General features: G+C 49.9%; 1 protein-coding gene across 2 annotated transcripts in view; it reads right to left on the reverse strand.

The window, feature by feature from the left end:
• Nucleotides 1-14,091, reverse strand: part of LOC135905969 (uncharacterized) — a 168,331-nt gene that overhangs the window by 43,236 nt on the left and 111,004 nt on the right. For both annotated transcript variants that reach the window (XM_065437123.1, XM_065437122.2), the window contains one exon: nucleotides 6,555-6,621. In XM_065437123.1, coding sequence (XP_065293195.1) covers nucleotides 6,555-6,621 — 67 coding nt within the window. The remainder of the gene's footprint in view (nucleotides 1-6,554; nucleotides 6,622-14,091) is intronic.

Here is a 14,091-nt window from a genome sequence, read left to right on the forward strand (position 1 = left end):
TGCGTGTGTGTGTGTGTGTGTGTGTGTGTGTGTGTGTGTGTGTGTGTGTGTGTGTGTGTGTGTGTGTGTGTGTGTGTGTGTGTGTGTGTGTGTGTGTGTGTGTGTGTGTGTGTGTGTGTGTGTGTGTGTGTGTGTGTGTGTGTGTGTGTGTGTGTGTGTGTGTGTGTGTGTGTGTGTGTGTGTGTGTGTGTGTGTGTGTGTGTGTGTGTGTGTGTGTGTGTGTGTGTGTGTGTGTGTGTGTGTGTGTGTGTGTGTGTGTGTGTGTGTGTGTGTGTGTGTGTGTGTGTGTGTGTGTGTGTGTGTGTGTGTGTGTGTGTGTGTGTGTGTGTGTGTGTGTGTGTGTGTGTGTGTGTGTGTGTGTGTGTGTGTGTGTGTGTGTGTGTGTGTGTGTGTGTGTGTGTGTGTGTGTGTGTGTGTGTGTGTGTGTGTGTGTGTGTGTGTGTGTGTGTGTGTGTGTGTGTGTGTGTGTGTGTGTGTGTGTGTGTGTGTGTGTGTGTGTGTGTGTGTGTGTGTGTGTGTGTGTGTGTGTGTGTGTGTGTGTGTGTGTGTGTGTGTGTGTGTGTGTGTGTGTGTGTGTGTGTGTGTGTGTGTGTGTGTGTGTGTGTGTGTGTGTGTGTGTGTGTGTGTGTGTGTGTGTGTGTGTGTGTGTGTGTGTGTGTGTGTGTGTGTGTGTGTGTGTGTGTGTGTGTGTGTGTGTGTGTGTGTGTGTGTGTGTGTGTGTGTGTGTGTGTGTGTGTGTGTGTGTGTGTGTGTGTGTGTGTGTGTGTGTGTGTGTGTGTGTGTGTGTGTGTGTGTGTGTGTGTGTGTGTGTGTGTGTGTGTGTGTGTGTGTGTGTGTGTGTGTGTGTGTGTGTGTGTGTGTGTGTGTGTGTGTGTGTGTGTGTGTGTGTGTGTGTGTGTGTGTGTGTGTGTGTGTGTGTGTGTGTGTGTGTGTGTGTGTGTTTACAATGATGAGTCTAAAGCGAGACGTCCCGATGAAAAGGTTTTTGTAGATAGCCCGCCATATCCGATTCTGTGATACGCGGTGACAACAGCCAGTACCTCACTCGCCTTGTCTTTCGAAGACGCCGCAGCAGAAGGGAGCACACCAACGTGATTATGATCACAGTGGCAGTGACATCCTCACCATCAGCTTTCCTGACTCGCATTAAGAGCGAAAGTAGAAGAACGTGAACAGATTGCCTATCTGTCAGCAGGCGACGCGCGCAACATCTCGCACGTACACTCAGAGTATAAGAGAGGAGGCCATTTTCAAGCTGTCAAGTGACTGCCGCCGCACTGCCTACCGGCGGCGGCGCGCCGCGTGCGTATTAAAGGCAAAGCTTTCTCTGCCTCCTCTCCCGGCATTCCGGGGCGCCACTGCTGCCGCTGCAGCAGCCTTTCTCGCGCGCGTCGCTCGGTTCCTTGCAACACCACCAGATGGCGCTCGCCTAAGCGCATCCCCGAAACCCCTTAAACTTTGTAAAGTAGCGACACTCTCCTCCTCCACCTTCATTCCTCCTCGTTTTGCCTCTCTTCCACGTTCCCTCCTGGACCGTGGCGCCGTCTACATTGCTCGAGCGTAGAAACGGCGCCAACATGCGCTCCTTGCCACTCCGTAGACGCTTCTTGAGCAAAAATGGCGCTGATGCACGGCGCGAGGGCCCACGTGATGCTATTAGGCCAATAGCGACGCGGCGTCGACCTCGGCCAGAGCGCGCGAGGAGGAGGCAGCATTCTTCAAAGCGTCGCACTACTTTGCGAAGTTTCGGGTCGCGCGAGCTCCACAGCAGCTGAGCTGGCGGGACTCCACCTGGCTGCAGACCTCCTGGCTGAGGACCCCCCGACAAAAGCAGTGGCGGTGCTAAGTGACTCGCGACCGGCTCTCCAGGCACTCTCCGATCGCCATCGACACGGAGTCACTGAGACCCTCCTGAGAGCAAAAATCTCGGCCCTCTCTGCAGTGGGGGTAGCCATCTCCTTCCACTGGCTGCCTTCCAACATAGGGATCGCTGGAAACGAGGAGGGGGATGTCCTTGCTAAGACCGCCACCCACCCGACCGTTCCACTCACCAGAGCAGTCGCAGCATCGGACTTCTCCAGGCAGAGACTCAATCAGCTGCTGACTTCCAGCCATCCGGATAGCTACCAACCGCGCCCCAAAACTCCTCCCTGAGAACGGCCTCTCGCGACGGGACAGTTTCACACTCCTTCGTCTGCGCACGGGCTCCGTGTGGACGGCAGCTAGGCTCCATGCCAAGGGACGCATCACCTCGCCGGCCTGCAGAAGGTGCGGTGACGCCAAGACCCTCGAGCACCTACTCTGCACCTGTCCTGCATTAGCCCAGGAGCGCGCTCCAGTCACTGCCACCTAACAACGGTATGGACTCCCGGCTACCTCAAAGACACGCCTGCTCTTCCCGGCCCGCTACCACCTCCCAGTACTGGCAAGCCTGCTTGAATATGTGTACTCAAACGGGCTCCTAGATCGCCAATAGATTTCGGCCTCGCACGGCCTCTGCCCGAGCGCCGGCCATCGCCCCTGGATGATGCTGACGTCTGCTGCCTGAAACCTACTCTCCCTTTCCCCCTTTATCCTCTCATCTTTCTTTCCCCGCCCCCATCCCCATTACGCTGCGCCGTGCTACCATATGGGCTGCAGAACTGAGCGTATTTTCCCTCTCCCAAATCAAGAAGAAGAAGAACACGAAGTTTAAGGGGTTTTACGCATCCCGGCCGGCGCCGCCACGACATCGTTTCACAGTTTGCTTTCATAGCCGACAAAAATGCAATGTGCTGGACCGTAGAGGTGGCGTGCTGCACCGTGATAGTGTAAACATCATCATCATCATCATCATCATCATCATCATCATCATCAGCCTGGTTACGCCCACTGCAGGGCAAAGGCCTCTCCCATACTTCTCCAACAACCCCGGTCATGTACTAATTGTGGCCATGCCGTCCCTGCAAACTTCATAATCTCATTCGCCCACCTAACTTTCTGACGCCCCCTGCTACGCTTCCCTTCCCTTGGGATCCAGTCCGTAACCCTTAATGACCATCGGTTATCCTCCCTCCTCATTACATGCCCTGCCCATGCCCATTTCTTTTTCTTGATTTCAACTAAGATGTCATTAACTCGCGTTTTTTCCCTCACCCAATCTGCTCTTTTCTTATCCCTTAACGTTACACCTATCATTCTTCTTTCCATAGCTCGTTGCGTCGTCCTCAATTTGAGTAGAACCCTTTTCGTAAGCCTCCAGGTTTCTGCCCCGTAGGTGAGTACTGGTAAGACGCAGCTATTATACACTTTCCTCTTGAGGGATAATGGCAACCTGCTGTTCATGATCTGAGAATGCCTGCCAAACGCACCCCAGCCCATTCTTATTCTTCTGAATATTTCTGTCTCATGATCCGGATCTGCCGTCACTACCTGCCCTAAGTAGATATATTCCCTTACTACTTCCAGTGTCTCGCTGCCTATTGTAAATTGCTGTTCTCTTCCGAGACTGTTAAACATTACTTTAGTTTTCTGCAGATTAATCTTTAAACCCACTCTTCTGCTTTGCCTCTCTAGGTCAGTGAGCATGCATTGCGATTGGTCCCCTGAGTTACTAAGCAAGGCAATATCATCAGCGAATCGTAAGTTACTAAGGTATTCTCCATTAACTTTTATCCCCAATTCTTCCCAATCCAGGCCTCTGAATACCTCCTGTAAACACGCTGTGAATAGCATTGGAGAGATCGTATCTCCCTGTCTGACGCCTTTCTTTATTGGGATTTTGTTGCTTTCTTTATGGAGGACTACGGTGGCTGTGGAGCCGCTATAGATATCTTTCAGTATTTTTAGATATGGCTCGTCTACCCCCTGATTCCGTAACGCCTCCATGACTGCTGAGGTTTCGACAGAATCAAACTCTTTCTCGTAATCAATGAAAGCTATATATAAGGGTTGGTTATATTCCGCACGTTTCTCTATCACCTGATTGATAGTGTGAATATGATCTATTGTTGAGTAGCCTTTACGGAATCCTGCCTGGTCCTTTGGTTGACTGAAGTCTAAGGTGTTCCTGATTCTATTTGCGATTACCTTAGTAAATACTTTGTAGGCAACGGACAGTAAGCTGATCGGTCTATAATTTTTCAAGTCTTTGGCGTCCCCTTTCTTATGGATTAGGATTATGTTAGCATTCTTCCAAGATTCCGGTACGCTCGAGGTCATGAGGCATTGCGTATACAGGATGGCCAGTTTCTCTAGAACAATCTGCCCACCATCCTTCAACAAATCTGCTGTTACCTGATCCTCCCCAGCTGCCTTCCCCCTTTGCATATCTCCCAAGGCTTTCTTTACTTTTCCGGCGTAACATTTGGGATTTCGAATTCCTCTAGACTGTTTTCTCTTCCATTATCGTCGTGGGTGCCACTGGTACTGTATAAATCTCTATAGAACTCCTCAGCCACTTGAACTATCTCATCCATATTAGTTATGATATTGCCGGCTTTGTCTCTTAACGCATACATCTGATTCTTGCCAATTCCTAGTTTCTTCTTCACTGTTTTTAGGCTTCCTCCGTTTCTCAGAGCATGTTCAATTCTATCCATATTATACTTCCTGATGTCAGCTGTCTTACGCTTGTTGATTAACTTCGAAATTTCTGCCAGTTCTATTCTAGCTGTAGGGTTAGAGGCTTTCATACATTGGCGTTTCTTGACCAGATCTTTCGTCTCCTGTGATAGTTTACTGGTATCCTGCCTAACGGAGTTGCCACCGACTTCCATTGCACACTCCTTAATGATGCCCACAAGATTGTCGTTCATTGCTTCAACACTAAGGTCCTCTTCCTGAGTTAAAGCCGAGTACCTGTTCTTTAGCTTGATCTGGAATTCCTCTATTTTCCCTCTTACCGCGAACTCATTGATCGGCTTCTTATGTGCCAGTTTCTTCCGTTCCCTTCTCAAGTCTAGGTTAATTCGAGTTCTTACCATCCTGTGGTCACTGCAGCGCACCTTGCCGAGCACGTCCACATCTTGTATGATGCCAGGGTTAGCGCAGAGTATGAGGTCTATTTCATTTCTAGTCTCGCCGTTGGGGCTCCTCCACGTCCACTTTCGGCTATCCCGCTTGCGGAAGAAGGTATTGATTATCCGCATATTATTCTGTTCCGCAAACTCTACTAATAACTCTCCCCTGCTATTCCTAGTGCCTATGTCATATTCCCCCACTGCTTTGTCTCCAGCCTGCTTCTTGCCTACCTTGGCATTGAAGTCGCCCATTAGTATAGTGTATTTGGTTTTCACTCTACCCATCGCCGATTCCACGTCTTCATAGAAGCTTTCGACTTCCTGGTCATCATGACTGGATGTAGGGGCGTAGACCTGTACAATCTTCATTTTGTACCTCTTATTAAGTTTCACAACAAGACCTGCCACCCTCTCGTTAATGCTATAGAATTCCTGTATGTTACCAGCTATATTCTTATTAATCAGGAATCCGACTCCTAGCTCTCTTCTCTCCTCTAAGCCCCGGTAGCACAGGACGTGCCCGCTTTTTAGCACTGTATATGCTTCTTTTGGCCTCCTAACTTCACTGAGCCCTATTATGTCCCATTTACTGCCCTCTAATTCCTCCAAAAGCACTGCTAGACTCGCTTCACTAGATAACGTTCTAGCGTTAAACGTTGCCAGGTTCATATTCCAATGGCGGCCTGTCCGGAGCCAGTGATTCTTAGCACCCTCTGCTGCGTCGCAGGTCTGACCGCCGCCGTGGTCAGTTGCTGCGCAGCTGCTGGGGACTGAGGGCCGGGGTTTGATTGTTGTGTTCATATAGGAGGTTGTGGCCAAGTACTGCACCAGGGTGGCCAATCCTGCTCTGGTGAGGGAGTGCGTTACCGGTTCTGGTCACCGGGATCAGGCCACACTCCAGGCCTGTTTGTGCAATTTTATCAACACGCGGATTTTTTTTTTAATCCGGTGGAAAATTGCCGGCACCGGGATTCGAACCACGGACCTCTTGCACGCGAGGCGGGTGTTCTACCTGGTGTAAACATCACCATAGCCCATAGCCTGAAGAGAGCGCTTACAGCTGGCGTCTCAACAGTGTGCTGGTCACCTATGCAGGAGCACGTGAACACGCGCCAGCAAAATGGCTCCAAAGCGTGCACTCAGCGTTGAGGACACCCAGGTCCGAAAGAAGCGTCGCGATGAATAGGAGTCTCTTCTATACCCAGCGAAACGTGGTGCAGATCGCGAGTGTATGGATACAATGTATGCATACAATTATAAACTTAACTGAATTAGCCAAAGCCCCAGAATTCAATACAAGTTTAACACTTCCGCCACGTCCGTCAAAGCAGACAGCACACAAAGCTTCGCTTACATCGATTCGCACAGTGCGTCGGATCTGCCAAATTTTTCCTCGAGTGTGGCTGGAGCCTTATATGTTTTATGTTGTAACTGTATGTCCCACATACTCAAGAGCCCAGGAGCAGCCGGTGCCGAATTTATGCGTCCGCATCTTATATCAGGTCGATAAAAAAAAAGACCTTGCCTTCAAAAAAGAAAAGCTGTCCCACTCACCTTGTATATTTTGCATGTCACGCTTCTTGTCAGCCTCTCCGGTTCCTTGGTTCGCATTGAAAAACGCCTATGGGGAGAAAATAAAAGAATTTATGGCGCGTAAACGACAGCAGCCAATACAATTTGTCATGTCTGTGCAAGACACAGAGAAATCAGACATGACCAGTGAACACGCTTTGAGTTCTCCTTATCGAGCATCGTGCCGTAGTATTTTAGGCATTGAGGACTTCGAACACAGCCAATCAGAGCTACTTAATTATGGACGACGGGAGTTCAGGTTTGGGGTGTTGTCAGTCAGAAAGCCTGCCTAATGCGTGATGTTTAGAATACAATTTCGGCTTTTCTATAAATGATACACGCCTTTCGGGATACAGCTTCCTCCTCCGGCTCCCACTCCATCTTCGTAGAACGAAAATATCTTTTATTTATTAAGCACAAGTAATTTCCTTTATATTGTCCTTGGTGTCAGTGTTTGTTGTCGTCTTATGATATGACTATTAAAAAATCGGGCCCCTCAGTTAACCCCCTTCTTCTCGTTTATTACAAAACGAAGGTCTCGAATTGGGCAACATTGATGCCTTCAGGTAGCATCTGTGGGTTTATTGACCGGTTGCCTTAACTCAAAAAGCTCACTTTCTCGTGACGCCTGCAACAGAAAGGATGTTTCACATTCGCCGCCATTGTCTGTGAGTAGTGGCGCTGGCTAACACTCCCAGGGTTCTACTAGGAAACGTAAATACCCTCAATTGGTAGAGCATCGCACGCGAAATGCAAAGGTTGTGGGATCGTTCCCCACCTGCGGCAAGTTGTGTTTTCATCCACTTTCATTTCCATTGATCTATCGTCATATATATATATATATATATATATATATATATATATATATATATATATATATATATATATATATGTATGTATGTTGTGGGAATTTATAAGCTATTCTTTGTCATCTGTACGTGATCATCATCATGTGGGGTTCATATGGGGTTCTTCTTCATCATCGCTTGTGGGGCTGGATCTCGAGTGTGATCCGTGCTGTGGGCGCGGTCGGTTCGCCGCATCTTTGACGTGGAATAAACGTCGTGACAGCTGCTGCGTCGCAAGTGGTGGAGGTGCTGGGTACACGAACTTAGCACTGCAAATTGTACGTAATGCAGAAGTCCATCGATGGAAATACGAGCAGTGCACCTGGCGATAGGTCGAATGGCGGCCCCTTGAGCAGCGAGTAGCTTAGGTCGATCATAGGAGGTCGTAACATAGTGAGCAAAGATGGCATTCGTCCTGATCCTGACAAGGTTTCGGCAGTTTAACACTTCCCTCGTCTCGAAAACACCAAAGATTTCCGTAGTTTCTTAGGCCTCGCTTCCTATTTGTGCCGATTCATACGAGGCTTCGCCTCAATAGCATCACCTCTGCACAAATTACTGGGTTCTAATGTTCCCTTTGTGTGGTCTCCCGAATGTGAATCTGCGTTCGCCCATATGAAGTGCGCTCTCACATCTGAACCAGTATTACGCCATTTTGATGAAGCTGTTCCTACCCTCGTGCACACGGATGCTAGTGGTCACGGCATTGGTGGCATTCTCCTACAGCGAGACGACACTTTAGGTGAGAGGGTCGTCGCATACGCAAGTCGCGTTCTGACAAACGCCGAGAAGAATTACACCATCATGGAGCAGGAATGCTTAGCTATCATTTGGTCTGTGCAGAAGTTTCGCCCTTATCTTCACGGCCGCCATTTTACGATCGTTACAGACCATCAAGCATTATGCTGGCTTTCAACGCCGAAGAACTTGTCTGGACGACTTGGTCGGTGGATTTTTCGTTTGCGAGAATACGACTTTACTATTACCTACAAGTGCGGAAAAAAACACCAGGATGCCGACGCGCTTTCTCGCTGTCCGCTTCCTACGGCACCATGCAATGAACCTCAAACTACCATCCGTGACAAGCTTTCGCACGATCCCTCCTCACATGCTTTCTTGTTGGTCACTGTCGACGAGATGCCTCCACACGACAGCAAATCCTTCCAATCTCATCAACTTGCCGACTCTTACTGTCGGCGCATCATAGACCATCTTCAAGGAGCTTCGCGCCCGCCTAACGCCCGCCTTCATCGACAGCTGACGCAATTTAAGATTGACAACCGCGTCCTGTACCGTCATGTAAATCACCCTGACGGTCAGCGCTTTGTTCCTGTCCTGCCACGCTCTCTACGGGCTCATGCCCTGCAGGCTTCTCACGACGACATGACTGCTGGTCACCTTTGTGTCCAGAAAACCTATGACCGCATCAAAGGTCGCTTCTACTGCCCTGCATTGTCCGCAAGTGTGGCGAGGTATGTCGCTTCCTGCGCTCTATGTCAGCGTCGAAAGCTCCCTACATCAACTCCAAGCGGACAACTGCAACTGGTTCCTTGTCCGTCGCAACCATTTGAGATCGTTGGCATTGACCTGTATGGTCCTCTTCCGGTGAGACTCACCGGTAAACGTTGGATTGTGACAGCCGTTCATCACTTGGCACGCTGCGCCGAAACAACTTGTGTGAGTTCTGCCTCAGCCTCTGAAGTTGCTGCATTCATACTTCAATCCTTAATACTGCGTCACGGTGCTCCTCGCGTCCTCCTGAGGGACCGTGGAGAAGCATTCCTCTCGCAACTACTAGACGAAGTACTCAGAGCCTCCAGAACCACCCACAAGACTACCTACAGTTACCATCCGCAAACCAACGGCCTAACAGAGGGATTTTATCACATGCTGTCGGACATGCTAGCCGTGTACATCGAACCGGATCACAGAAACTGGGATGCAATTTTGCCATTCGTGACTTTTGCATATAATACCGCCGTTCAACGCACGACCGGTTACTCGCCATTTTACCTTGTCTATGGTCGTTCGCCCTCTTCCTGTCTTGACATCTCTTTCTTCGCGCCAACTGTCCATCAATGTCCATCCTCCTGTGAAGAATATGTGTCCCGCATTATGCGTTGGCACCAGCTCGCCCGCATCAACACCGAAGCACGGCAACAGCACCGCAAGCAGCATTACGACGCCTCTCATCGCGTTGTGTGCTTCCGCCCTGGCGAGGAAGTGCTACTCCGGACAACAGTTCGTACTCCTGGCTTGTGTGACAAGCTTCAGCTTCGGTTCATCGGCCCCTACAAAGTCTTGGAGCAGACTGCTCCGGTTGACTGTTGCGTGCTACCAGTTATTGTTCCAAATGACCGCCGCTGCCGCGCCGCTGAGGTTGTCCACGTTTCCCGTATGAAGCCTTTCACGAGGCGTTTGTCGCCCCTTTGAATTGCGGCCAGGATGGCCACTCTTGCGCGAGGGGACATTACTGTAGGAATTTATAAGCTATTCTTTGTCATCTGTACATGATCATCATCATGCGGGGTTCATATGTGGTTCTTCTTCATCATCGCTTGTGGGGCTGGCTCTGGCGTGTGATCCCTGCTGTGGGCGTGGTCGGTTCGCCGCCTCTTCGACGCGGAATAAACGTCGTGACGCCTGCTGCGTCACGATATATATATATATATATATATATATATATATATATATATATATATATATATATATATATACAGTGCAACTGATGGCGGTCTTCTCTGAACAACTGTCAGTCGCACTTTGCTCCCTGAAAGGGCGGGACGTATGTCGAGTGAGCTCGTGAACAACACTTTGCAATGGTATGCACTCAGTTTAAATGATGGATCCGGGACTTCAAAGAGGTGCGACGTAATGCTATTGCAGTTCTTTCGCATTTACCGTTAAATCGGCACTAAAATTTGGCTGATACGAATGAGAAGCTCAAGGCTTCTGGTGAAACACTGCCTCGGCACGTCGGTCGCATTGTGGCAGTGTAGAGGAGTGGCTCGCCGCCGTGCCGAAAATATCGGTTGTCGAAAGAGCTGGTGGAAAGATTCACTCAGTCTCGGTAAAGAAAACGGATATACTCTGTGCACAAGGAAGCGTCAAAAATTCAGGGCCCGAACTTACGTAACCGAAAAGCATGCGAAACAACTGAACATTCCGTCTGAAAAGTACAAGCCGCTAACATCTCTGGTCGTTGCGCGCCCATCTTCTGCGTATACGCTTATATTGAACGACAAAAAGCGGGACAGAACGCGTACGTATGTCATTTATGTACTTCCTCCCCCCCCCTGCTTTTCTTTTTCTTTTCTTTTGCTTCTAATTTCTGTAATAGCTTTAGTAATGGGGCTAACACTAGTAATGAATGAATCAACTTTAGGCGAGAAAGCCTCGAAATGGTTTCCGACTGTTTCCATAATTTTTCTTGAGTGCAGACGCCGTGCAGCAATGCAGTAAATGGGCACGTGTACGCTGTCGCAGGTTGTTCTTTGTTTCTCAAAGAAAAAGTCACAGTTTCGCCCGAAAGGCGAAGCACCGATTGCGATAGCAAATTAGTTGATAGCTACACGAAGTAAGGATGGTAGTTTTATCGGCCGCATTAATTTGTGAACACTCGCTTATTACCTAAATTAACAATGATAAAATGTGTAAGCGCGATTGAACGAGAAAGAAACAGACACATAGAGACGGCACTGTCTCTGTGTGTCTGTTTCTTTCTACGTCCTCGTTCAGTCGCGCTTACACATTCTAACATCGATTCAAGCCAACTAGCCTGTCAACGTGTTATAACCAAATGGACAAGAACGTTGCCACGAGCACACAGGTAAACATGAACGCATCTCGTTCGGTGAGCGCGGAAACTCGCTGTCAAAACGCTGGAGGGAGGAATCGCGGCAGCAGCAGCGAGCGAATTGACTTTTGTACATCTCTTGCTTCAACGCCAACTAAACGTCGAAAGCACAGTGCGTACTAAGCTACCGGCACTACACGCAGTTTGCAAACACCGCAGATCGCTTTGAAGATGAGGCCCGCACGGGCGCGAGCTTTGGCCGCGTTCGAGGGTGAGGGTAAACGTATGCGAGGGTGAGCTGCGTTCGCCGGCCCACTCTCCCCCGCTTTCACTTGCACATACAGCATACGGTGTGCGGCGACAATTTTATCGCTCTCGAAATTTATACGAGACATCACGGCGACGGCAGAAATACGGCTCGAGTGTCCGTATAATTGCTATCGCAATAAAGGTTCGGTAGCGACACCTAAGACTGCTTACGTGTGGGAATGCGAAAGCATTGTAGTCGCCTTGGGGAAATGTTTTCGCTTGGGTATTCATCCATATGTCGTCGTGCACATTGTAAACTTGCACGGCATTCCTTTTTGTGTTCCCTTGCCTCGTCTTCTGCGGCCTGCCCCCGTGGGCGCCCACGTTTCACAGATGCCGCTGAGGTGGACGCTTCGGAGTGCACCCCACTAGACACAGCACCAATAAAATGCAAAGAGCACGTGACGCGAGAGAGGCAGTGACGGAGGCGGACACGTGCGTGTGCAATGACGCACGTACGAGGAGCAACTTTAGCCAAACCGTAGCAGTGCAGTGGAGCCATAGCGCCGGGGAAGCGTGTTTATCTCGCACCCCGGAGACCCTGGTGCGATTCCCATCCAGACCGAAATGTACCAAATTTTCTTTTCAATTCCATTGATTGACTTTGTTTACAGAAACCCGCCTAACAAATTTGGCATCAATCCGAGCATTCTTGTCGTGTTCTCACTCTTCGCGCCCTCGCCCACTTTTGGTACGCTCTTTCGGCCACGCCGACCACGACAACGCCGAATTTTCACGTAATGGGGATTTTAATCCTTCCGCAGTAAAATAAAGTAACTAAGAAACGTGGCATACCAACCGACCTCTCTGTTATATGTGCGCAACGCAGCGCAAAAGCTACTCAGGAAGCAGTCAATATTAGTACTGTTGTGCCATTACCACAAGCCCGGATTCCGAATCTGCAAGATGCAGAATCTATCCTGCGAGCGCCCTAATTCTTCCTTCACAAGTCAAGATGCTGAGCCGTCAGGCAGCGGTGTCCTGCGGGAGAAGCCTCGGCGAGCAGCATGTTCGGACGTGTCAGCGAGTGCCAGACAGCCCGGCGCCGCACCTCCCTTTGCCTGGAGGTCACCGCGCGCGCGAACTTTGAACCGGGTGGCCAGCGCAGTCGCTGGTTGGACCTCTCGGACGACCGCCGAGTGGTGACTTTGTATTGGGCCGTTTGAGTGACAATGGTTCCTCGGGGATTATAAAAGACGCGATGCGCCACCTGAAAAACAGAATCCGCCGACCCACCGGGAGACAGTGTCGCTCCCGACTGGGGTGAGATGTGTCACGCGTTTTCGCCGGACGTCGCCGTGCGGGAACAGTCGCGTTTGTGTGAGCTCTCGGCCCCAGTGCCGATCCGATCTTGTCCTGTACAATGACCTGTATATAATGTATAAAATCCCTTTCGTTATTCTCATCAACGCCTGGCTCGGAGTCTTCGCTACCAACGCTCTGTCACGAAACGGGTGACGAGCGCTACGGGACCACAAAGTCGTAATAGTGGTGCAGCGGTGCAAAGTCGTAACAGTACCCAAATCTGCCTAAACCGCACCTTTTAGTGCCGATTTTAGGCGCCTGAAACAGCACTTTAATGCCTAAAAATCCCATCTCCAGTAATTAGCTTGTCATGACTTCCTAATGTACGCATTGTGGGCTCTGTTTTGTGTCATTGTAACGTTGGTCTGCCATGTCTTATCGCGATAGCCACGCAGGCCCTCCGTGTATCGCGGATACATTACTGAATTCATTGAATTTCTCAAAGTAAAATGCGTTAGAAAATCATAAAGTGTGACTCACAGGCAACATACAGACATTACAGCGTCGGATTGTAATTTGAATATACACGAAAACGCTATCGTTACGCGGAGGCCCAAACACAAACCCCTTTTAAAGCGATAGCGTTTTCCAGCTGCTGTTTGAGGTCTGTCTTAGTAGGAGCGGTGCGGCCCGCTCGGTTCCTTGCAACACCATCAAAAAAAACCACAAAGCTCGCCTTCGTGCATGGCGTTTGGCGCCAGCATTTCCCTGTAAACATTGCGGTTACATAAGCTGCAGTTGCCGGGAAGCGTGAGAAGCAGTCAGGGATATTTCTGTGCTGTTGCGTTCCACTCATAAAAGCGAAGCGTAAGCGAACTACAAATTTCTACAGCGAAGCTCGAGATGGCTAGCCGATTCGTCAATCTGTCGGTCGCCTGTACGCCGAAAACTCCTCCTGCGCAGCCTCATGCGCGAAAAAGAAAAGAGAGAAAGAGAGGCGCGCGATGAGCCAGCACCACCTAGATAGCACAAGTCTTGTTTACTCCGATCCATGACGTCACGCTACCTGAGCCGAAATTTCCATTGACGAGGCTGGCGTAATGAAAGCGGTGACGTCAAAATCACTGTTGCCTACTCAGGAGCATTCTCATCAGATTCTATGGCAGTCAGGCCAGGTAACATGACGTCATGGATCGGAGTGAAGAGGCCTTGTGCTATCTAGCTGGTGTTGGATAAGCTGCGCCAGTAGTGGACTTCATTGCTCTCCATCGCAGCCGAGCACGCGCGCAGCAGTTTCTCTCCGGCCCCAAGAGTGGTAGGC

The sequence above is a fragment of the Dermacentor albipictus genome, chromosome 5 (assembly GCF_038994185.2).
Source record: "Dermacentor albipictus isolate Rhodes 1998 colony chromosome 5, USDA_Dalb.pri_finalv2, whole genome shotgun sequence".
NCBI classification, from domain to species: domain Eukaryota; kingdom Metazoa; phylum Arthropoda; class Arachnida; order Ixodida; family Ixodidae; genus Dermacentor; species Dermacentor albipictus.